Source organism: Spea bombifrons, chromosome 1 (assembly GCF_027358695.1).
Source record: "Spea bombifrons isolate aSpeBom1 chromosome 1, aSpeBom1.2.pri, whole genome shotgun sequence".
NCBI classification, from domain to species: Eukaryota; Metazoa; Chordata; class Amphibia; order Anura; family Pelobatidae; genus Spea; species Spea bombifrons.
Genome location: NC_071087.1, coordinates 107882038 through 107903724, shown reverse-complemented (window position 1 = coordinate 107903724; position 21687 = coordinate 107882038). Strand labels below are relative to the sequence as shown.

At 40.0% G+C, this 21687-nt stretch overlaps 3 protein-coding genes across 5 annotated transcripts; 1 reads left to right on the top strand and 2 right to left on the bottom strand.

Moving 5' to 3' along the window:
• Positions 1-469: 469 nt before the first annotated feature.
• NEDD8 (NEDD8 ubiquitin like modifier) lies at positions 470-2849 on the bottom strand. Its single transcript, XM_053467916.1, has 4 exons — positions 2729-2849; positions 2548-2595; positions 2058-2140; positions 470-731 (listed from the first exon to the last, which is right to left on the bottom strand). Exons 1-4 carry the CDS (start codon positions 2744-2746, stop codon positions 647-649), a joined length of 234 nt encoding a protein of 77 aa, XP_053323891.1. The 5' UTR covers positions 2747-2849; the 3' UTR covers positions 470-646.
• GMPR2 (guanosine monophosphate reductase 2) lies at positions 2839-11149 on the top strand. Of its 3 annotated transcripts, none has more exons than XM_053467889.1 (10): positions 2839-2939; positions 3310-3433; positions 5650-5769; positions 6142-6225; positions 6347-6520; positions 6648-6729; positions 6898-7004; positions 7109-7151; positions 7971-8130; positions 10222-11149. In XM_053467889.1, exons 2-10 carry the CDS (start codon positions 3347-3349, stop codon positions 10406-10408), a joined length of 1044 nt encoding a protein of 347 aa, XP_053323864.1. In that variant the 5' UTR covers positions 2839-2939; positions 3310-3346; the 3' UTR covers positions 10409-11149. The 3 variants fall into 3 exon arrangements, with proteins under 3 accessions (XP_053323864.1, XP_053323869.1, XP_053323876.1); XM_053467894.1 differs by having other exon boundaries at positions 2849-2935; XM_053467901.1 differs by having other exon boundaries at positions 2888-2989.
• On the bottom strand, positions 11101-19964 carry TINF2 (TERF1 interacting nuclear factor 2). Its single transcript, XM_053467908.1, has 7 exons — positions 19907-19964; positions 16605-16795; positions 16172-16273; positions 12221-12322; positions 11619-11729; positions 11491-11545; positions 11101-11384 (listed from the first exon to the last, which is right to left on the bottom strand). The coding sequence occupies exons 2-7, from the start codon at positions 16785-16787 to the stop codon at positions 11371-11373; spliced, it is 567 nt and encodes a 188-aa protein (XP_053323883.1). The 5' UTR covers positions 16788-16795; positions 19907-19964; the 3' UTR covers positions 11101-11370.
• Positions 19965-21687: the final 1723 nt, after the last annotated feature.

Below are 21687 nucleotides of genomic sequence, written 5' to 3'. Positions count from 1 at the left end.
AATGGAGCTTCTGAACTTTTCACTCTTTATCAGATACTATCCTTATTGTTCTTTTCAATGTCTACCTATAGTACATACTTCATCTCACACATCTTCAGGCCTTGATTTTCCGCCAGCCATATTCAAATTTCGCAAGAGTTGCTCTCTCAACTTCCACACTTTAGCCTGGTGAAATTCTTCAAAAAGGTCCTAAGCAGGTCCTTTATAATGCACTGAATATGTCATGTTTTCCAAAGTGAAGTCACTGAATTAACCATGCATTATAGAGCAGCTCAGCCCTGTTCGCAGGAGAAGCTCAATTGGACAGGCCCTTTGAAACGCATAGATAAATCAATCATTTGAAACAAACTCTCTGGTAGACTTATATGATGAAACCTCTCCATCATGTTGGTATGCTTAAACTCCAGACACTTACCCGGTCTAAGCCATCAATTTACTCAATGCAATAAATCATGGAACAAAAAAGGTATAGAAGTGAGGTAAACATTTATTTAGGGAAGGGAACATTTTAATGAACATAACAGCATAATAATATCTTACAAGCAAATTATGAGGGGGCTCGACACCCGGTGCTGCAAACCCCTCATATCATGCAGCTCCTCATCCAAGTTATACCAATGGCTTGGGCTTGCAGCATTAGTCGACTTCAGCAGCCCCCTCTCAACGCAAGGACCAAATGTAGCACTGAACCACCTTGTATCTTGTAGTCAGCTGCTGTCTTCTCGTCATTCCTAGAAGAATAAGAGAATACAAAAATGTAAATGGACTAGAGAAGGTGGTTAAAGGAATAAGATAAAGTATAAATAAATAGGGCTATATGTAACAAAATGAGAAGGAAAGTGTGAGGTGTATCTTTTGAGAGAAGGGATACTCAAGAACTCTGTAGGATGATTTCACATAATCCGGAAACGAGCAAAAGGACAACCCGATTTTGATGCCAATACTCCCCGCCTTCCAAATATCGAGTAACTCTGGCAGGCATCAGCAGGCTTTACTCAATCTTCAAACCACTATTCTTTATCCAAAAGCATTCAACAACAAAATATATGGGAAGATGTAAAAAAAAAATACATATAAAAAGCCTAACATTATTTACAACAATGACACTTATTCATGGGCATTACCTATTGGGAGAGCTTAATTTCTTTAATAGGAAACAAGAGGACATTAAAAAGGTCCCTTAATGGTATACATTCTGCTGATGCCCATGAATTCTCTCCTACTTGTACTTGACAATTCATGGTGACTAAAGGACATTTTGGCTTCATGATTACATTTTATCTATTGAGATTTTTATGGAGATAAAATATTTCAATTGTTGGATTCTTCAGAATAAGCATTGAAATTGATTTATAGCTATTGTTAATGACGATTAAACACATAAAAATTAATTTAATTTTGATGTAACTGATCCTTCCCACTTAAGTTGTATTAGTGACTGACTTTGCAATGTCATTTATACCAAAAATGACCACTTATCCTTTGTATGAGGGCCTCCTCTGTAAAGAAATAGAGTTTGCAGGGTTGTATTTGTGGCACTGATCCGCTTTAGGTTACAGCTACGACCAAGCTCCATCGATGATGAACACATTAAACGTTATATTGTGTGTTTTTTTTTAATTTAGCATTATTTTTTTTATTTTGCACTATTTTGGATCAATAATGATTCGATGAGGGCTCATGTGCTGACCAGCATTGTTAGTATTGGCAGACATTAATCTTCAAATCATCAAAGTTTAGGGGGGGAAAAAAAGGGTTCTCAACACAGCATCCAACAGAAGGAAAATCCCTAACCACTTTTAAAACATGGCACCAGAAACACTTTTTGTAGGTAAACAAAGCCAGATTCATTGATTCTGGGGGGGGGGGGGTCTAGTAGGCAACCGCATCATCAAGTTGGAAGGATGTCGTACTGAAACATGTAAGCAGGCACGATAGTATTGTGTGTACACAAAGTCCAAGTAAACAAAGGGTATCTCGCAGTGAAACACCACTTATTAATGATGCCTTCAAAAAAACATTCTGGACATAGTGGTGTGATACGTTCTCCCACTTACATTTGTTTTCCACTGTAGATCAGTCTTTGCTGCTGTGGTGGGATCCCCTCCTTTTCCTCCACTCGCTCCTTTATCCTCTCCACCTTAAATAAAGCCAATAAACTTAACATACGTACATTGATAAAACATTTTAACAAAAAAGCCATTGTTTAAGGTGCAGCTCTGAGATCACTTTGGTCAAAATACCCTTTGCACTTTTATCATCAAAATACTTTGTGCTAGTATAAGTGCTTAACAGATATATTCCTATGGCGTTCCGTATGCCATCAGTAAGCACATACTTTATCATAGCGTGTGCGTGTACACCCCGGTTTTGGGGACAGGAAGGCCTATTTTCGCTTAGTTACACAGTAGCGTACAACCCGCCCAGGTACTAATGCACGTACCCCAGTCTATCACAAAGCACCAAGATGCAAATGTGCGCCCATCCCTTCGTGTGAAGCCCTATACAGAAGCCATTATCCGCACGCCTTCACCCAGGGCCTATTACCTTGTCTGTCGGCTCAATATCGATTTCTATCTCCTTGCCGGTCAGCGTCTGAAATAATAAATACACGGTGTCATTAACACGCCACATTCACTCTGCCGTGGCACGGATCCTTTTATCCGTCCTGTCGTATCCTTACGGCTAACGCGACATATTCACAAATTCCTTCGACATCATTATGTACCTTTACTTTAATGAGCATGATGCCGGCCTGAATCTCTACCGCTAGTGCTCTTTTTTTCCTCACCGCCTCCCTGAGCACTCAAAAAGCTTCCGGTGCCGGGCTACATGGAACCGGAAGTCGCTTGTGACAGCTGATGTGACGTTGGTCCGCCAAGGATTCCTTTGGGACCAAGGACTGCGTGACACATTGTATAGCCGACATACTATTGCAAGTGTGTTGTATGTAATATATATCTATATATTCAGGCGCCTGTCAATAAATGTACGCGCTTCTAAGCTTCTTCCTATTCTTTAACCCTTTATGCTCCCACGCCAATTTCTCTCATATACCGCCGATCACTCTGTATTTTTCCATTCACTCGATTTTCTGCGTTCAGTAAAACGCGGGCACCGTATTATACAAGCGCCCGATTATGATTCTGGGCCCTTACTTTGAGCCGGGTAACGGTGGTTTGAGTTGAGTTGGCTTGGAACTACACTATTGTGCAGTGGGGTATAGTAAAATCAGCATAGTACACATACCCCCCGCCTATTGCTTTCCCTCTTGTCAAACCGCCTTTTCTGTCTCTTTTTTTGCTGTAGTTCCCCTTCAGCGCTCTCCATTCATCCAGGTGCCAAGATGCCACGCATAGACAACGACATCAAGCTGGACTTTAAGGATGTTTTGCTGAGACCGAAGAGAAGTACCTTAAAGTCTCGCAGTGAGGTGAGCACATTTATTAGAATAATCATTTTAAGTCGCCTTGCCACAGGCACTTGCTTCAGAATATCATGCCATTTATAATAGTCACTTAAATATGCTCTTGTGAATTTAGATTGTTTGCCCATTACATGGTGCTTTGGATTACGATAGCGCTATATATATATAAATAATAATAATTCTAATGCTTTTGTAAGTGGATTACTTTCTAGGAGGCTAACTTGAGAATATATAGATATATAGATATGATATACTGCCTGCGCTAAGCCAACCAAAAATCATAATGCAAATTTCAAGGCAGAAGATATCTTTCTCGTGGCCACCTACAGCGGAGCATGCAATGGCATAACTCAGTTGAATGCGATTTTCTAACCTTGAAAAGATAGTACATTTGTTTCCCAGTATTTAGTATGAAATGAAGTATTTTTTATTTTATTTGCAGTATAGATTTTTTTATTTTGGAGGTGACCTTCAATACACTATTTAGGGTGTAGGGTGTGCAATTCTCACCGTCTCATGTTTATGTACAAAAGCATGTATTATGTTTGCTTGGAAAAGCCTGGTTGCTAGGAAACAGTAGACATTATTAAAGGGGATTTCGTCACACTATAAGGACATATATTGCTTAGCCTGCCACTGCGTCAAAGTACCCCAAGTTAGGTGAATCTTATCTCATGTTTACATGGCTATATTGCTGACCAAGGAGCTGAACCAGTGGGACTACAATGCCCTTTGACCCAATATTTATGCATCACATAGGTGCTTTTAAAAAGTATTTGCTGGGTGTACACTGATTGCTTGCTTTGTTATGGGCACGTGTTGGTTATTTCAGCAGCACCCTGGAATCTGATTGTGTACGCTTGTTAGGGTGGGCTCCCCTTTCTGCATTTTGTGCATTATTAAAAGTAGTCACAATTGGGGTTGAAAACAAGACTATCAGGTACTGCAAAGGCTGTAACCCAATAGAACAAACCCACGCACACACTCTGATGTTACTTGTTTACATAGCTAGTATACCTATAAACCTAAACAAAAGATCCTGCGTATATGCCCATTGACTTTAACTGCCAGGATCTGAGCGATGTGTATATATACATATAAAAAGGGGGGGGGGGGTGTGTGTGTGTGTGTGTGTGTGTGTGTGTGTGTGTGTGTGTGTGTGTGTGTGTGTGTGTGTGTGTGTGTATACATATATATATACACACACACACAATTTTTTAACTGAAATTGTCATTTTGGTTTTCTAAGAGGCTTAGGAATGGATTTTCAAATGAATTCATGCTATGATTGCTGCTTCTTAGATTTTTTTTCCTCCCTATTATGTGTGATCTCAACATTATTTCAGATCACAAGGTTCTGCAAATGTCCCAATCCATACTCATTTCCATCATAAAGTGTGTCAAAGTTTTGTCTTTTTTAATAATGTCTAAAAAACAGAAGGTGAAACAGCAACTTTAACTGGCTGTCAGCAGCAGAAAAATAGTCATTCTCTGGTATTATTCAAGTAACAAATATTTATTAATATCGGCACTGAAAATGATCATTAATTAAGGGCATTTTGAAATGGTACTAAGTAGTTTTTCTGTATTTTTGATTTAAAACATTATAGCATAACACATTGCTGTTGCTTTCTTTATTGTATTTTCAGCTTATCTTCTGTTGGACAGCAGTCAGTTTAGTTTCCTATTCATATAGCTTATATACAGTATCTCTCACCCAACAGAACACCAAAGGTTGCCTAGTGGGGCTTATCCTTTTCTGCAGCGGTTTAATGTTCTCGCTAACGTCATCACTTTGGAGAGCCAGGTCATTTACCATTATAATGAAAGGAGGAAGCCACCGTAATGAAATAGTTAATGAGATATAACAAGGGTTGTGTGGAATGTCATGGAGGAAGGACAGTTAGATAAGGCATAGGAGGAAAGAACCCAGAAAAGAAATTAGGAATATATGTAAAAATAAAGTAGAAACCATAGTATTGCCAGCAGCTATATAGCAACATCTTACATAATTATTTACATTGCAGCTGAGCTATTATGTTAACTTATAGGTCACAGTTTTAATCTCAGACCTCAGTCACGGATAGGAGAACCTCAGGTTCTGTTGCACATCAAGGAGACTAGATCAAAGTGACTCGAATGGCAAGGTGTTTTAATATTTGTTAACATCTATGAATGTTTTGCATTTAGACAGGTTTCACAGTCTCGGATTCTTTTTCTCAGGTGGACCTATTTCGTTCCTTTACATTCCGAAACTCTGGTCAGACTTACAGAGGTATCCCTATTATTGCAGCCAACATGGACACAGTGGGGACCTTTGATATGGCTCGAGCTATCTGCAAGGTCAGCCAAATTCCTATAAGCCTTTGGAAATGTATGTCAAATAACGACAACTATTGTGGAGAAAAATAAGCACACAGTGACTGTTTAAGTGGTAGTTTGAAAGAAGGCAGTGAGTGTTGCCAATATTTTAAGACATGGTGCTATTTAATGTAAATTCAACTGGAGAATGAATTGCTTGTAATGCAACTAGAGTGTGTAAGTCTACCTGGAATCATCACTTGGCTTGTTTATAGAAGGAGCATTGACATATATTGCTATATCCTGTGATCTGGCTAAATTTTTATTTATTTTAAATTTTTATGTGTCTTACATTTAACAATCAAATATTTCACTTGCCAATCCTCCCATTGTTTCTTTTCTGTCTTTTTTCAGTTTTCTCTGTTCACAGCGATCCATAAACACTACTCAGTTGACGAATGGAAAGAGTTTGCCACTAGTTCCCCTGATTGTCTGGAGGTGAGCGATTCATTTTGCTTGCTCTAACCCTGCTAAATATGAAATCCATTGCTTTTTGTTAAGACATTTTCAGCTTGCTTGTGTCATGTTAAAACTTACACATTTAGCTTGTGTTTTGCAGCACGTGGCCGTGAGCTCAGGTACAGGACAGTCTGATTTCCAGCATTTGGAGGCAGTACTGTCTGCTGTTCCTAAAGTTCGTTACATCTGTTTGGATGTTGCTAATGGATACTCAGAGCAGTTTGTTCAACACGTGAAAGATGTCAGAGCCAGATTTCCAGAACACACAATCATGGTGAGATGGAGAGAAACAGGTCTCCTTCTGTTGCTTATTCTATTATAATATATCAATTTGGCTTAATCTCTCCTTTCTACAATAAAACTTTACACAAAAAAATTACCCAATCCCTTTGTGTCCCTAGGCTGGAAATGTTGTCACTGGGGAAATGGTGGAGGAATTGATCTTATCAGGGGCAGATATCATCAAGGTTGGAATTGGGCCAGGTACTGGTATTCCTTATAAAGCTTCTTAACGGTAGTAAATTCACTTACATCTGCACTCAACGTGCTCCATAGTATTACATGTCCGTGGAGATCACACACTTCTACCAGCGGGTGTTATGAATGCCCTCTTTTCACTCTGTCATGGTCATTTTCCTTTTGTCGCCCCAGGGTCCGTCTGCACCACCCGCAAAAAGACTGGGGTCGGCTACCCACAGCTGAGCGCCGTCATTGAGTGTGCAGATGCAGCTCATGGACTGAATGGACATATTATCTCAGTAAGCACCATGAAGTACTACATTTATATTAACACTTTATGTGCTTCTTATTCATCACTGTGTGTTTGCCTATACACATCATTGTATTTATGTTATCTTCACAGGATGGGGGCTGCTGTTGCCCAGGAGATGTAGCCAAAGCATTTGGTAAGCTTTGACTTTTCAAAAATAACTAGAAATTAGGTTGCCATATGGTGGTTTCAAGCAGCCCTTGCAGAGGGGATAAAGAAACCATAACAGAAAGTTAACTGCAAACACCTAGAAGCCCCCCACTTTATTACACCCTGGTATACAGTATTAACAGATTTTAACATCTTTTATAAAGGTGTCCTACATGAACTCATGTTAAGGAACTCCACATCCATGAGGTGGCTTTATCTGTGTCAATTTGAGGATTTGGAACTAATTTCCAGCCCCACCCTCAGGACTTAAGTATTGCACACCTATAACTGCAAGACGTTTTACAGAAGGGGTGCCGAAAAGCTTAAAACATTTTAATTCTCTTGTCATCTATCGCAAGCTGTTCACATGAGCTCAGTGTAGAGGTCAAGTTCTGCCTTCGTAAACTAAAACTATTTTCTTTGGCAATGTCCTTTTGAGCGCATGAGATTTCAGAGCAGGGAGCGCTAGCGTGCAAGCAATATATTTACATTCTGCTAAACCTGTACTTCAAATAAGAGAACTCAATAGTCCGGGAGGTTGTAAAATAACAAAATATTTCAGCAGCATGAGGGACCAAGTTATTCCTGGATAACATAGTACTTTCCTCTCTGATTTAGCAACCTATGATGCAGCTCGGTCAAAGTCATCAGCACTAAAAAAAATAAATGTTAAACTCTCTCACAAACCCTCCCCATGAGGTAATACACCAAATTGTACTCAGTTGGACCAAATGTATTACTTTTGTGGCAAGAGGCTTTTTTTTTTTGGTTTTCCAAGAGCCTTACAGCGGGTGTTTCATTTTAGGAGCTGGTGCGGACTTTGTAATGCTAGGAGGAATGTTGTCTGGACACACAGAATCTGGAGGGGAAATAATCGAGAAGAACGGACAAAAATATAAAATCTTCTATGGGATGAGTTCAGAGACAGCAATGAAGAAACATGCAGGAGGAGTGGCTGAATACAGGTAATTATACTGGAACGGTTTCTCAACTCACAAAAGTAACAAAACATCCAGGATGTGTGATCACAAATGCATAACATGTAAATGCTATAAAAAGAAGCCAGAGACTGGTGCAATCAATGTAAACAAGTAGCTGAACCTTTCAAAAAAAGAAACTACCATTCAACATAATAAAATATATAGACCATATCCTACCCCACAAGAAAAGGTATAAAAAAAAAAAAAAAAGTGGGGAAAAAGTGACCAGATTTGAATGTCACTGAACAACTTGGATCGTGACTAAAAGATATGGTTGAGACTCATGTTTGAAGAAAGGTAGCAAGATATTCACAAGAAACTTTGCTTGGGCACCTCCATGAAGTATGGAAAGACATAGCATTTGACACAAATTTGTTGTGGTCCCATCCCAACATCTAAGTGCATGTAAGCTTGTGTCAAGTAAAGATTTAATTCTCTCTGAACCCCAAGAAAATGGTGATTTTCCACCCTGTAAGTGTACAGAACAATCTCATTAGTTGCTAGGAATCAATTCCAACAAACAAGAGCATACTCCATCCAAGTACAAATCTAAAGAAAATAAACTCCATACCAACATATACATAACCTGACACATAAGTGTAGGACTGCAACTAACGATTATTTTCATAATCGATTAGTTGGCCGATTAATTTTTCGAATAATCAGATAAAAATAATCAACATGCTAATTTTCCGTTTACTTAAAATAAAGACGTATAATTTACATTAAGATGTGTCATTAACACTTATCTCTTTATCACAATGGCATTTCTCTATCCGCCTTCTTATTTTACTGACATAATTAAAGCTAAATTTTAAAAAGGTACAAGTGTAATTATAAACACATTATTTCTTAAACTAAGTTTTAATACCAAAAAAAGCTTTACAGTTTACCCCAGCAGTTTGCCCTGCCCCCGGCACCCACACTCTGCCCCAGCACCCCATCTCCCACTCTGCCCCGCACCCCGTCTCCCACTCTGCCCTGCACCCACACCCACACTCTGGATTTGGACGCACACCCAAATCCTACAACCGAGGAAATGCATAATAATCCTACATCAACTTAATAAGTATTCAAAGTCCTACAATACCATACCATCTGTAATAAATGTATATAAATTGTATTCATGTACAAAACAAAAGCCAAAACGGCATATTTTGCTATAAAGCACATTTAATGAAACATCTTTCTCCTCATTAAGTACCTTAGGAAAAACACGTATAAATGATATGTCCATCTGGTTAATCAGTTTTCCTCTACCAAATATATCAAACAATAAGAGGATGTTTGGGTAAACATGCTTGGAAGCATGGATAATCAGCTTGGAAGAGCAATTCTTTTGTTTGTGCTCCAAATGCCCTAACTGATGCACGGACCTTGGACCAATGGTTTTCAGTCTTGTCCTTTATTGTATGCTTGACACCGCTAGAACTAGAATTACATTTGATCAGCACCAAGCAGGTACAATACACAATTACCTAATTGGCTAATTTGCCAACGTGAAGAGGCTGAAACGAAGTTGCACTGTAGAGTGTTGCAAATAGAAACATTGTGCAGACATTGGGAGTCTTGGGGAATTTGTATATTTACTATAAAATTAGACAAAAAAATAAAAATACAGGACTATTCCTTCAAGGAAAATCAAGTTTTGAGCGCATTTACTGCATATGCTACAATTATTAGGGAATGGCATCAGAGATCATAATTTTATACACATTTAGAAAAACTTTTACGCCTTAATAGAACAAGTTTCAGAGAACATAACTAAGTTACATATCAACCTCCAATCCTTTTCAAGTCGTAGCAAGTTGTTGCACAAAAGGCATACTCTGACTTTTCCCCCTAAACAGATAATGTAAAGGTTGCATATAATTAATCCTTTCTGTATCAATTCAGAGATTAAAATACCCACTACATGGTTCAAGAGGAAGGCAGCCACTTACAATTGCCTTTCCTATGCATGTCAGATTTAAGGAGAAATTATTAGTCTTCAGTTACTGAATATTACTGGTTTTATATAAAAATCTCCACCATCGAGTTGTTAACCTATTGCATAAATCTCTTTTACACTTCTAGGGCTTCTGAAGGAAAAACTGTTGAGGTTCCTTACAGAGGTGATGTGGAAGGAACCATCAGAGACATACTTGGAGGAATCCGTTCTACCTGCACCTACGTAGGTGCTGCCAAGTTGAAGGAGCTGAGTCGTAGAACCACCTTCATTAGAGTTACCCAGCAACTTAACCCTGTGTTCAGCAACCCATAGAGCTAAACGCTTTAAGTGCATTCAGTTACTTTAACCGCACTGTTCACTGAAGGCATATCCCTTTGAAGCGGTTACTTTCCAGGTTTTGAATGTAGTGCTTACAAAAACCACGTAGCTCTATGGTATATGTAGTAAAATCAACAGTTTCTGCTTTTATTCACAGAAAGCAGACTATATGGCAGGATAGTGAGTCTTAAGCTCATTTTGTTTCTAGATTGGTATACTACTGACTTTCTTTTTCTGCGGCCACAAGTGGATCTAGCAGAACCACCCCCTGCAAGGGCCACTTGTTCTTGATATGAAAAACCCACACAAAAGCTGCCTCATTATTAAAGTTACAATGAATTAAGAATGGAAGAAACCATATTTAGGGGTGTGTTCATTTGACCTGTGCCAAGAACTCTACTGGTGCCAAGTTAATGCCTACCTACCTATTTATGTGCAAAGTGGTACAGTCACCATAGCAGCCAGTGGAATATTCCTGTTCATTGCTCCACTTTGGCCACTTTATACCAGAACTGATTTTTGTGAATAACCCTCTAGTTTAGGTGTATGTTATCTGGCAACACTGCGTAGCTCACTTGTTATCTTTACTATACTGGCATTCCAGCAAAAGGACCAAAATCTACTGCGGGGTGAGGGTATTGTTTATGTATATTAGAAGTAGCTCTCTATTAAAAAATCGTTTTAACAATAATGTATTTTAATAATAAGTTAAATACATTTTTCAACAACCCTTAATTTGTATGACCCGTTTATGCAATTTTCATAGCCTTGCTATAGAAATAGCAACCACTTCATGCAGTAACAAATAATTTGTGTAAACAGAGTTTGCATTATAATACTGCAATATTGGAAATACAGGAAAGCACCTAGGAGGTATATTTGTGCAGTTGAGACGCCACACAGCAGAGTAAGAGTTCTCAGATCTTGAAATACTGAAGCTTGACAACCATAAAGGTTTACAGGGACATATCTGCAAAGAAGGCCACAGTTGAATGCTATGTGGAAGCAAAGTGCATCAACACAGTAACTAAGTTACTAATAGTTACCCTGATCTTACTCAAACTTTTAATGCATACCTATAGAGTCATCCACTTGGGTACATGGCAAATATCGTTCTAAGGCAATCATAAGCTGGAAAAAAATGTAAAAGTCTAGTCAGATGTAGTCAAGACTTTAAAAAAATGGGTGTATTTTGTAGAAGTACCTGTTTGCTATTGTTTTTAGATAATGCAGTGTTGAGTCTGACCAACAATTCTCGTAGGAGCTTCTCCAGCATAGCGACAAACGGTTCTCCATATTCCAAGGCAACTTGCTCCTGCAAGGTATATGATACGTCAATCAGCAGCAAGCCGCAAATCCTGCTAATGAATCACTAACGGCAGAATCAAGTTGCCCGGCTTGATTTTCTGTATTGCTGTATATTTTTAGCACAAGTATATTAAAACCTCAACTATAGATGTTATTCAATGGTCCTTTGCAATTTTCTCAGGTCGGGCACAGCACTCCCGGTGAGAGCCAAATTTACTTGGTCAGGGCTAGTACAAACCAGGCCTGATTTATTACCAAGGCAATAACCAAAGAAACGTTAACATAATACATTTTATTTAATTAGGTGGGGGAAAGGCATTAACATTTTAAGATAGCATGTTCGATTACCCAGCACATTAAACAAGTTCAAGATATTGATCATTTGGACGCTCTATATACTTCTGCTACTACAACAAAATGATCGGACCAAAAACATTGTGAAAAATGTCATAATGCAAATAAATCACAAAACTGTAGAATTATATAAAGGCATTTCACCTTCATGTAGTTTTTGCGGAACTCATCATCTTCAAAAAGCCGCTTCACCATGCTTCGAAAGCTAGCATTAGCCGACTGCACCTTATGGATATCACGATGCGTCTGACAGAACAGAAGTTTGGCAAAAGGAGCCAGAGGTTATGTATGTTAGGAGAAGGGATATTATGCCGTAGTATGATGGCTTAGCTTGTAAATCACAGAATTAACTGTGATCTAACATTAAATATAATTTACCCCTTCAGGACCAGGGTTAGTTAATGGTTTTCTAAATGTGCTTAAGCATTTTGTTTTTGCCGTGTCTTTATTCAACTGATTTCCCACTAACTCATTTCTTTACACCCACTTGTTTTATATAAATTATTAGCATGAAAACAAAAAAGAGCGAAAGATCCAACTACAATAACTATACACTATTCCCAGATTTTTGTAAAAAAACAAGTACTGGGAGTTGGGCCCCAGTAGCGGCTATAAAAAGCAAAACTGCTGAACAAAAGTATATATTTTTGATATCCCAAAACATTTTACTAGGGGCATTTTAAGCCCTTCGTTGCCCTTAGGACGTACATGTACATCCTTAAAGCCTGCGGCATGAAGCCCATTAGGACGTATAGGCACGTCCTGACTTCTATCGACAGCCTGGATTCTCCCCTGTTGGCACTGGCTGATTGTGTGTAATGTCACTCACTGCGAGCGCCAGTACACAGTCATTCAAGGAATGCCAAGTGACTGCCACCAGAAGTTCACTTGAGGACATTAGAGCCTCAGCAGGGCTGCTGGACTCCCCTATTGCTCCCCCTGCTGGCAGATCACAATTTTTGCAAAGTGACTTGCTTCAGCTTCTTGTACAGCAGAGGAGAGGGAGAAAAATACTTTCACTATGACACCACTAGCAAAAAAATAAATAAAAATAATAATTGTACGACAGATTCCCAAAGGGATCACAATCTATACTGCACTGGGAACATTGAAGAAAAAATATTATGGAAAATGCCCCATAAATTAACAGTGGCCCCCTTGAACATAAAACAATTTGTATGTGGGGGTATGACAGGAGATGTCGCTGAACATAAATTGGGTCAATGTTCAACAGTAGCGCTTACAGTATAGAAGAAAATTTAAGCAAGACTTCTAATTTACTATAGGTTTTTTTAAAATGAAATATCACTAAATTATTTTCTGTATTTATACAATTTTAAAAGAAGGCCCTTCTTCTCGTGAACAAAATCATGTACAACTTGTGCAGGTTCACCAAATACGGAAAAGGGGAATCATTGTTTAACAAACACATGGTAACAACGATGAGAAATATTTTGGTCCTTCGACCCCAGTAGAGGTTAACATATGCATGCAAGTCAAATTTGGAAAACGTGCATGTTAGGATCACATTTCGTTTGAGGCACAGTAGAGGTCCCATATTTCAATGTAACCTCAAAACACATACATACTGTATTGGCCCGAATATAGGCTGCACTTTTTTCCCCCACTTTAAAGACTAAGTGCGGCCTATATTCGGGGTCTAGCGCCCGATGCCCAGGACATGCAGTCCCGGGCGCCGGGCAGGCAGCGGGGTTAGGATACAGATCCCCCGCAGCGGTGCAGGGGACCGGTATCGTACTCTAATACGCTCTGACAGCCTCCCCTGCTGGCACTTCCCACGGGGGGAGTGCCGGCATGGGAGATTGTCTAAGCGCATCGCGCCGATGTGCCGGCAGCGGACGTTGTTTATGCTCGCTTCCCACGGCGGAAGTGCCGGCACCGGAAGTTGAATACGCGTTATGTGTAGGTGTCCCCTGCCGGCCCCGCAAGACCCCGTGGAGTCTGCACCAGTAAGTCTGATGGGGGGGACATCTTGGGGACAGAGTGGCAGCATATCTCGGGGGGGGTACATCTTCGGGACAGAGTGGCAGCATATCTCGGGGGGGCAGAAACTTTTTTCTTTAAAAAAGCACCTAACTTTTAGGGTGCGGCCTATGTTCGAGCCAATACGGTATGTATGTATGTATATATATATATATATATATATATATATATATATATATATATATATATATATATATATATATATATATATATATATATATATATATATATATATATATATCCCCTGAAAGCACATTGCCTGTGGACCTCAAAGACACCCTACTTACCTCTCTAAGTAGACTGCCACAACCACAGGAGATTCAGTTTTTCCCTTCTTCCACACATGGTATGGTGTTTGCCGTAGTTCCCTCCCTGTGTTTGGGGCTAACTTCTTAAATGTGATTTTAGCGTCTTGGAACTTTCAAGCACGCAAATAACTAACATAACAGCTTAGTGAATATACCAAGCTATTATTATAAGGGTTAGGGGACAGCATGAGTAGCACTGGGGTCCTGTTAGTTGATTGTGCAAGTGTTAGGTGCGGTTAGACAATAGGGTTAGGTTACAGTTAGTATATAGTGCATTAGGGATGATCAGATTAGGTCACTGGCTATTGATGGGTAAAGACTGAGCAATTAATCAGTAACCTAAAAAGGTCATTAAGTGATTATATAGCATTTTATTAGGTTAAAAATTTAACATTTAAATACCGTATTGGCTCGAATATAGGCCGCACTTTTTTCCCCCACTTTAAGTTTTTAAAGTGGGGGTGCGGCCTATATTCGGGCTCTAGCGCCCGACGCCCGGGACATGCAGTCCCGGGCGCCGGGCAGGCAGCGGGGTTAAGATACAGATCCCCCGCAGCGGTGCAGGGGACCTGTATCCTACTCCCCGATACGCTCAGACAGCCTCCCCTGCCAGCACTTCCCACGGGGGGGGTGCCGGCACGGGAGGTTATCTAAGCGTTTTACCTCTGCCCACCCCCGACTTACCGGAGCAGACTCCCGGGTGTCTTGCGGGGCCGGCGGGAGACATTTACGCAATACGCGCATGCAACTTCCGGTACCGGAAGTTGCATACGCGTATTGCGTAGATGTCCCTCGCCGGCCCCGCAAGACACCCGGGAGTCTGCTCCGGTAAGTCGAGGAGGGGGGGGCAGAGGAGGACAGCGACAGCGGCAGCGTATCGCGGGGAGGGAGGACAGCGGCAGCGTATCGCGGGGAGGGAGGACAGCGGCAGCGTATCGCGGGGAGGGAGGACAGCGGCAGCGGATCTCGGGGAGGGAGGACAGCGGCAGCGGATCTCGGGGAGGGAGGACAGCGGCAGCGTATCGCGGGGAGGGAGGACAGCGGCAGCGTATCTCGGGGAGGGAGGACAGTGGCAGCATATCGGGGGGGGACAGAGTGGCAGCATGTTTTTTTTTTGGTGCTTTTTTAAAGAAAAAAAACTTTTTCTTTAAAAAAGCACCAAACTTTTAGGGTGCGGCCTATATACGGGGGCGGCCTATATCCGAGCCAATACGGTATATATATATTTTTTTTTCTTCTGTTACCTGAGAATTTCTAGAATAGTAAGAGATGGATCTGCCTATGCAGGTAGGGCAGGAAATTACAAAATCCTCAAAACTTTGTGCTCAGTGAATTCAAAAGACTGATTAAGCAAAATAAAAATAAAAAATAGGGTGGGACATAGAGTGGCAGATACAGCAAAGCAAATGAGTGGGCTCACAAACTGCAGCTTGCAAAACCTGTCTACCAAGCTTGGAATCTTCCAAACTGTTCCTCTGTGGATTTGGTCTATGGAAACCCCAGCTGCATCTAGACAAGATGTCGAGACAGCCCGAGTAGCGTGAGCTCTAATTTTTACTGATCACATAGTGATTGGTAAGCTGGGCTCTATTGACCTGCATGGATGGCTGCACAGATCCCTCCCCCCGGGATAGGCACCGCCAATCTTGCTGCAACATCGACTGAGCTTAGGAGGTAATTGCTGATGGCTTTCAAAGTTCTTTATAAGCAGCCTGCCGCTGCTAAAGCGAAAGCGATCACACGGGGCCAGGCATGTCATTGGTCGTTAATAGTTTCAACTTACTGCGTACGATACTGCATCTGATGGTGTCTTAGGAAATAATTTCTGAAAGGTTTTCCAGGTTTCATCATCGGTCCCATTTTGAGCAATGAGATCTAGTAGAATCTATAAAACAAAGTGTAATGGACATACATACTACAAGCATACTCAAATGATATATAGTTGACAATAATGAAACATACTGCACATACACACAACTTTTTTCTCTTGGATTTAAATATGTTTGTATTACACATATTCACATGGATAGTTGTCCTCTGTCATTGAACCAGATATGCATGCATATATCAGCACTACGGAGTATGATGGCGCTATATAAAATAAAATTGTATTAATGATCTACACACATTGCCTTTGTTAAGACAGTCCCTTGCTCCCTTTCCTTGTAGAGTCAACCATACAGGCAGTTAATTTTCTCTTGTATTGCTCTACACACCCTAGCACGAAGCCCAAGGCTGAGTTTCGCATAGTGCCGATAATGAAACAGATCTGGTGCTGTTCGATAAATACATTCCAAGAAATCCAGGATTTTAGGGAAGTAAGAAAACTTGCGGGCACTCAGCACATGCCAACATGCTGCAGCTGTGATAGCCACATCCGAGTTAAGGGCCGGCTCCATGCACCTTCCTGAGTGAAGAGATAAGAGACACTTATAAGAGATACAATTTAAGGGACAGAACAAGCCATTAAACATTATCATTCAAGGAAGAAAAAAAGAAAAATCTTATGTCACCTTTCCAATCCGTTTTTCTGCGAACAAAGTAGAAATTGCATGGAACTGGAATGGTATTACATGAGTGTGCGCAATTATATACTTATGTGATTTTAAAATATATTAACCCCTTCATTTTTTTGCCATTTTTTCCATACACGGGTTTCATTAAGAGTCTCCTTTTCCGTGTTTGATGTACCCACAACGTGGGTTGCGATTTGAAACAGAAACATGCAAAAAAAAAAAAAAAAAAAAAAAAAAAATACTAGTATGTAAAAACCCTAAAATATATAGTCCCCTCTCCTTTTAAGAATTTAGAAACTGCTACACTTTAGGTGCCACTGTTGAATAATGACCAAATGTATGTTCGGCAACATCCCCGGATTACAGACATTCATTTTATTAATGTTCTTTATACATATAGAGCTACAACAATGGGATGTAAGATATTGTAATTATTATTTTTTTTTATGTTTGCACCATTATTTGAATGTGTTCAGGGTGGATTTGATTTAAAGCATGATTTTTAAATGTAAACACTCAATATTACTGGCAGTAATAAGCTTTAATATTTGCAACCAGGTGAAGATTATTTTCATAATCGATTAGTTGGCCGATTATTTTGTCGATTAATCGATTAATCGGATAAAAAAAATGAATGTAAATTTTTCATTTATTTAAAATAATTTAATAAACAAATGATGTTAAATACAAACAGCAGAATAAAAAAAAACTTTGATAAAATGCATTTCTTGTCTTTATTTACCAACCAGCCCCCCAATTGATGCACATTTGAGCCCAGACATGCCACGCTGCCTCCCAGACATGCCACTCCACGCTGCCTCCCAGACATGCCACTCCACGCTGCCTCCCAGACATGCCACTCCACGCTGCCTCCCAGACATGCCACTCCACGCTGCCTCCCAGACATGCCACTCCACGCTGCCTCCCACATATGCCACTCCACGCTGCCTCCCACATATGCCACCCACATATGCCACTCCACGCTGCCTCCCACATATGCCACTCCACCCCCACATATGCCACTGTGCCTGATACCCCGATACACCACTCCATCCTCCCCAGACATGCCACACTGCCTCCCAGACATGCCACGCTGCCCTCACCACATATGCCACTCCACTCTACCCCCAGATATGCCGCTGTGGCCCCAGATATACCTTATACACCCTGATACACCACTCTGTCCTCCCCAGACATGCCACACTGCCCTCCCCACATATGCCTTATATACCGTATATGCCTTATACCCCCAGATATGTCACTCCGTCCTCCCCAGATATGCCTCATACCCCCCAGATATCTCATAGTCCCCTCATAGAGTCACAGACCCGTTCACAGCACACTGACACCATACTTTTATAAATAAGTACTGGGTTAATCTTCACTGCCCCCAGGATTTAGATTCCCCTTAGTCTGCCCCCCTTTACCTCTAACTGCACCTTAAGTTAACTTCATTAAATTAATCAAATTAACCCTCAGTCCTCATCATTAAATTAACCCTAAACACCCCATTAACCATAACTACCCCTAAATTAACTCTAAATACCCCATCAAAACAACTACCCTAAATTAACCCTAAACACCCCAGTAACCACAGCATCCCCTAAATTAACCCTAAAGACCCTGTCAACTACAACAGCCCCTAAATTAACCCTAAACACACCATTAACCACAACTGCCTCAAATTAACCTCAAACACCCCATTAACCACAGCTGCTCCTAAATTAACCCTAAACACCCCATTAACCATAGCTGCCCCTAAATTAACCCTAAACACCCTATTAACCATAACTGCCCCAAAACACCCCATTAACCATAGCTGCCCCTAAACACCCCATTAACCATAACTGCCCCTAAATTAACCCTAAACACCCCATTAACCATAACTGCCCCTAAATTAACCCCCACCTCCCCTAACTTTCAGCAGCCCAAATATTAATGTTATACTTACTGGGAGAAGGAAGGGGGCGGGGCCAGTTGTCACAGTGATTACAGGGAGGGGGAGTAAGTAGGAGCTGCTGCTGTGAGACGGTGAGTCAGACTAAACGGATTATATAATGAGGGGGATTTTCAGAGCGTTTGCTCTGAAAAAACCCTCATTTTATAATCGATAATAATCGATTCAACTTCAACTAATCGATAATGAAATTCGTTGGCAACGAATTTCATTATCGATTATTATCGATTTTATCGATTAGTTGTTGCAGCCCTAGATTTCATATTTAGAATTACAACATGTCAGATTCGTAAAACAGCTGTCTCAGAAATGTTATTTTACTAGGTTAATCACTGATATTTGGAGAACTACTTAAATTGTTTTAACACACAATAACATTATAGCATATATTCTAGTATTTGCTTAAACATCAGTGGGTTTTTTTTTTAACTGAAGTGATTAAACAAAATATATCTTTATTTGGACTTGTTCATTCTAAATTGAGAAATTTGCACAGGGGGCTCTCAGAAGACTGCCCCCCCCCGCCCATGACATTCACCATGCCAAAGTTGGAGCTGCCATGGCAGTAAGTAAGTGATTGATGTGCACGGAGATCTGTTTGGACAGAAACATTTCCTGTACAGAAAATAAAAATAAGTGAGGTTGGGCAAATGCATTTACGTAGAGCAGAATCCTCCTCGTGCATTTTAAGGGGTACTCAACATACATTTAAAAAGGACCACTCCGCTATAATTTGTATTAAAGTGGATATGATGGCTTTAGTGCACCTTTCATTAATTAGCTTCTGCCACTCCAGCTTAATACATTGCAGGCATAATGCCATCATGTCTCCTAGAATGTTTCAAAACTCTTACTTTCAGGGCATGGGCATCAGTCGACCAGTAGGTGGTGGTAGTACTTAACAAAAATGGTCTTTTTTATCTACATGGTTTAATAAAGCGTAAAGGTAATGTGGTAACGTACCAAAATAAAAAAAGGACTCTGTGTGATTGCTCTACGAAGTGAGCACAATCACCACAGTGAAAGGCAGCACCCGTCTGCTTACTGCAAACAAGGTGAAAAGGCTCCAAGACTGCTCTCCCTTCAAGTTGATCACAGGTACTACGCTCACAGTACTACGATCCCCAATGAGCCTACAAAATAAAAAAAAACGCATATAAAGAAATCAAATTAATAATAGAGGATCAAATAACTATTTTCTGCTTAGTGCACTCTTTTCACCCACTTTTTCTCGAAACTTTATAGTATGATGCAGCACAGGTATACTTGAACGTATTGCCCTATAAAAAAAAAAAATCAGGTATTTCTAAACTCAGGACAAACGCTGGAATCTATTGAGCAGGTTTTTTCATTAGTTTGTAGATGCATTAAATATTTTCCACGTTAAAAACGTTTTTAATACTAAATTACAGTAGATATGATAAAATGAACAGTATCTAAAGAAAGCCGCTCTTTTTCCTGAGGAAAAAAAAAACATTATATAAATTTGTGTGAGTAAAACTACTAATAAAAAAAAATTACAGCAAAAAAAAAATCATCCCTGTCACAAAGGGGTAAATCAATCAAAATTGGTCCTGTTCATATCTTTACTGAGAATACTGAGTGGGTTTTGTCACAGGAATAAAAAATATACTTGTTTTTTGTTGAACACAATTAATGAATAATTGCAACTAAAGTCGTAAGTGGTAGAATGAATGTGTTCAGAGTCCCTGTCAAAATAAAACACCCATTTGATAGATGCATGGTTTCTTCCACTAGGCTCTACGTTTTTAATTTGATTAGATTTCTCTTGTTTCTTACCGAACACAGTGACAATATAGGGTCACTGACAATATTTCCCACACGGGTCCCTCAGCTTGCGCTTCACTCCAATATTTCCATTCCTCTCAGTTTATGCTGCTTGAATTGGCGCGCTGTGACGTGTTTACGAAAGGACGACGTGAGGCTACACGAGCTCTAAACACGCGACACCGAACCTGGACGTAGCTAGTGTGGCGAATACTCCCAACGTTGATGGAGACGGCCATTTTCCCGGAGACCGGTATGCAACGTTGCATATAATCTTTTGTGTTTACAATGTGCTGTTAAGAATTGCGTCACTTGTCAGTACATATATGAAAAAGGCATGACTAGAGGGCTATATTTCACCCAACATAAATATGCGTCATTACATAGTTCCTTCTGGATGGTGTCTGTATGATGTAGCTGTACCATTCCTGAAAATAAGACATTGTTTATCTGAAAACATCTTTAAGGATGCCTTAGTCTTCTATACACCGTACCCCTAAATAGTATACCTGATAATTACTTTTTTATAAAGTAATCTGGTAACATTGTTTCCCTAGAATTGTTGAATACATTCAACTTGTTTTAACCCCTAAAGTACCAGGGCTTTTTTTACACTTGTATTTCTTCAACTGACATTTGTCTTGTTTAGGGTAACCACTCAAATTATATATATATATATATATATATATATATATATATATATATACACTGCTCAAAATAATAAAGGGAACACTAAGATTACACAAACTAGATCTGAATGAATGAACTAATCGTATGACATGCTTTCGTTTTTAAATAGTTGAATGTGCTGACAACAAAATCACAGTAAAATTCTCAATGGAAATCAAATTTATCAACCCATGGAGGTCTGGATATGGAGTCACACTCAAAATCTAAATGAAAAACCACACTACAGGCTGATCCAGCTTTGATGTAATGTAAAGCAAGTCACAATGAGGCTCAGTAGTGTGTGTGGCCTCCACGTGCCCGTATGACCTCCCTACAACGCCTGGGCATGCTCCTGATGAGGTTGCGGAT

Coding starts and splice junctions, on each gene's coding strand:
- NEDD8 (XM_053467916.1), bottom strand. Junction 2,141..2,547: donor ATATTGAGCCGACAGACAAG/GTAATAGGCCCT, acceptor GCTTTATTTAAG/GTGGAGAGGATAAAGGAGCG. Junction 732..2,057: donor ATCTACAGTGGAAAACAAAT/GTAAGTGGGAGA, acceptor TTATTCTTCTAG/GAATGACGAGAAGACAGCAG.
- TINF2 (XM_053467908.1), bottom strand. CDS start 16,787: ATGGAGCCGGCCCTTAACTCGGATGTGGCTATCACAGCTGCAGCATGT. Junction 16,274..16,604: donor GCCTTGGGCTTCGTGCTAGG/GTGTGTAGAGCA, acceptor TTTGTTTTATAG/ATTCTACTAGATCTCATTGC. Junction 11,546..11,618: donor CTAAAAACAATAGCAAACAG/GTACTTCTACAA, acceptor ATTTTTTTCCAG/CTTATGATTGCCTTAGAACG.
- GMPR2 (XM_053467889.1), top strand. CDS start 3,347: ATGCCACGCATAGACAACGACATCAAGCTGGACTTTAAGGATGTTTTG. Junction 6,521..6,647: donor TTCCAGAACACACAATCATG/GTGAGATGGAGA, acceptor TTGTGTCCCTAG/GCTGGAAATGTTGTCACTGG. Junction 7,005..7,108: donor TGAATGGACATATTATCTCA/GTAAGCACCATG, acceptor TTATCTTCACAG/GATGGGGGCTGCTGTTGCCC.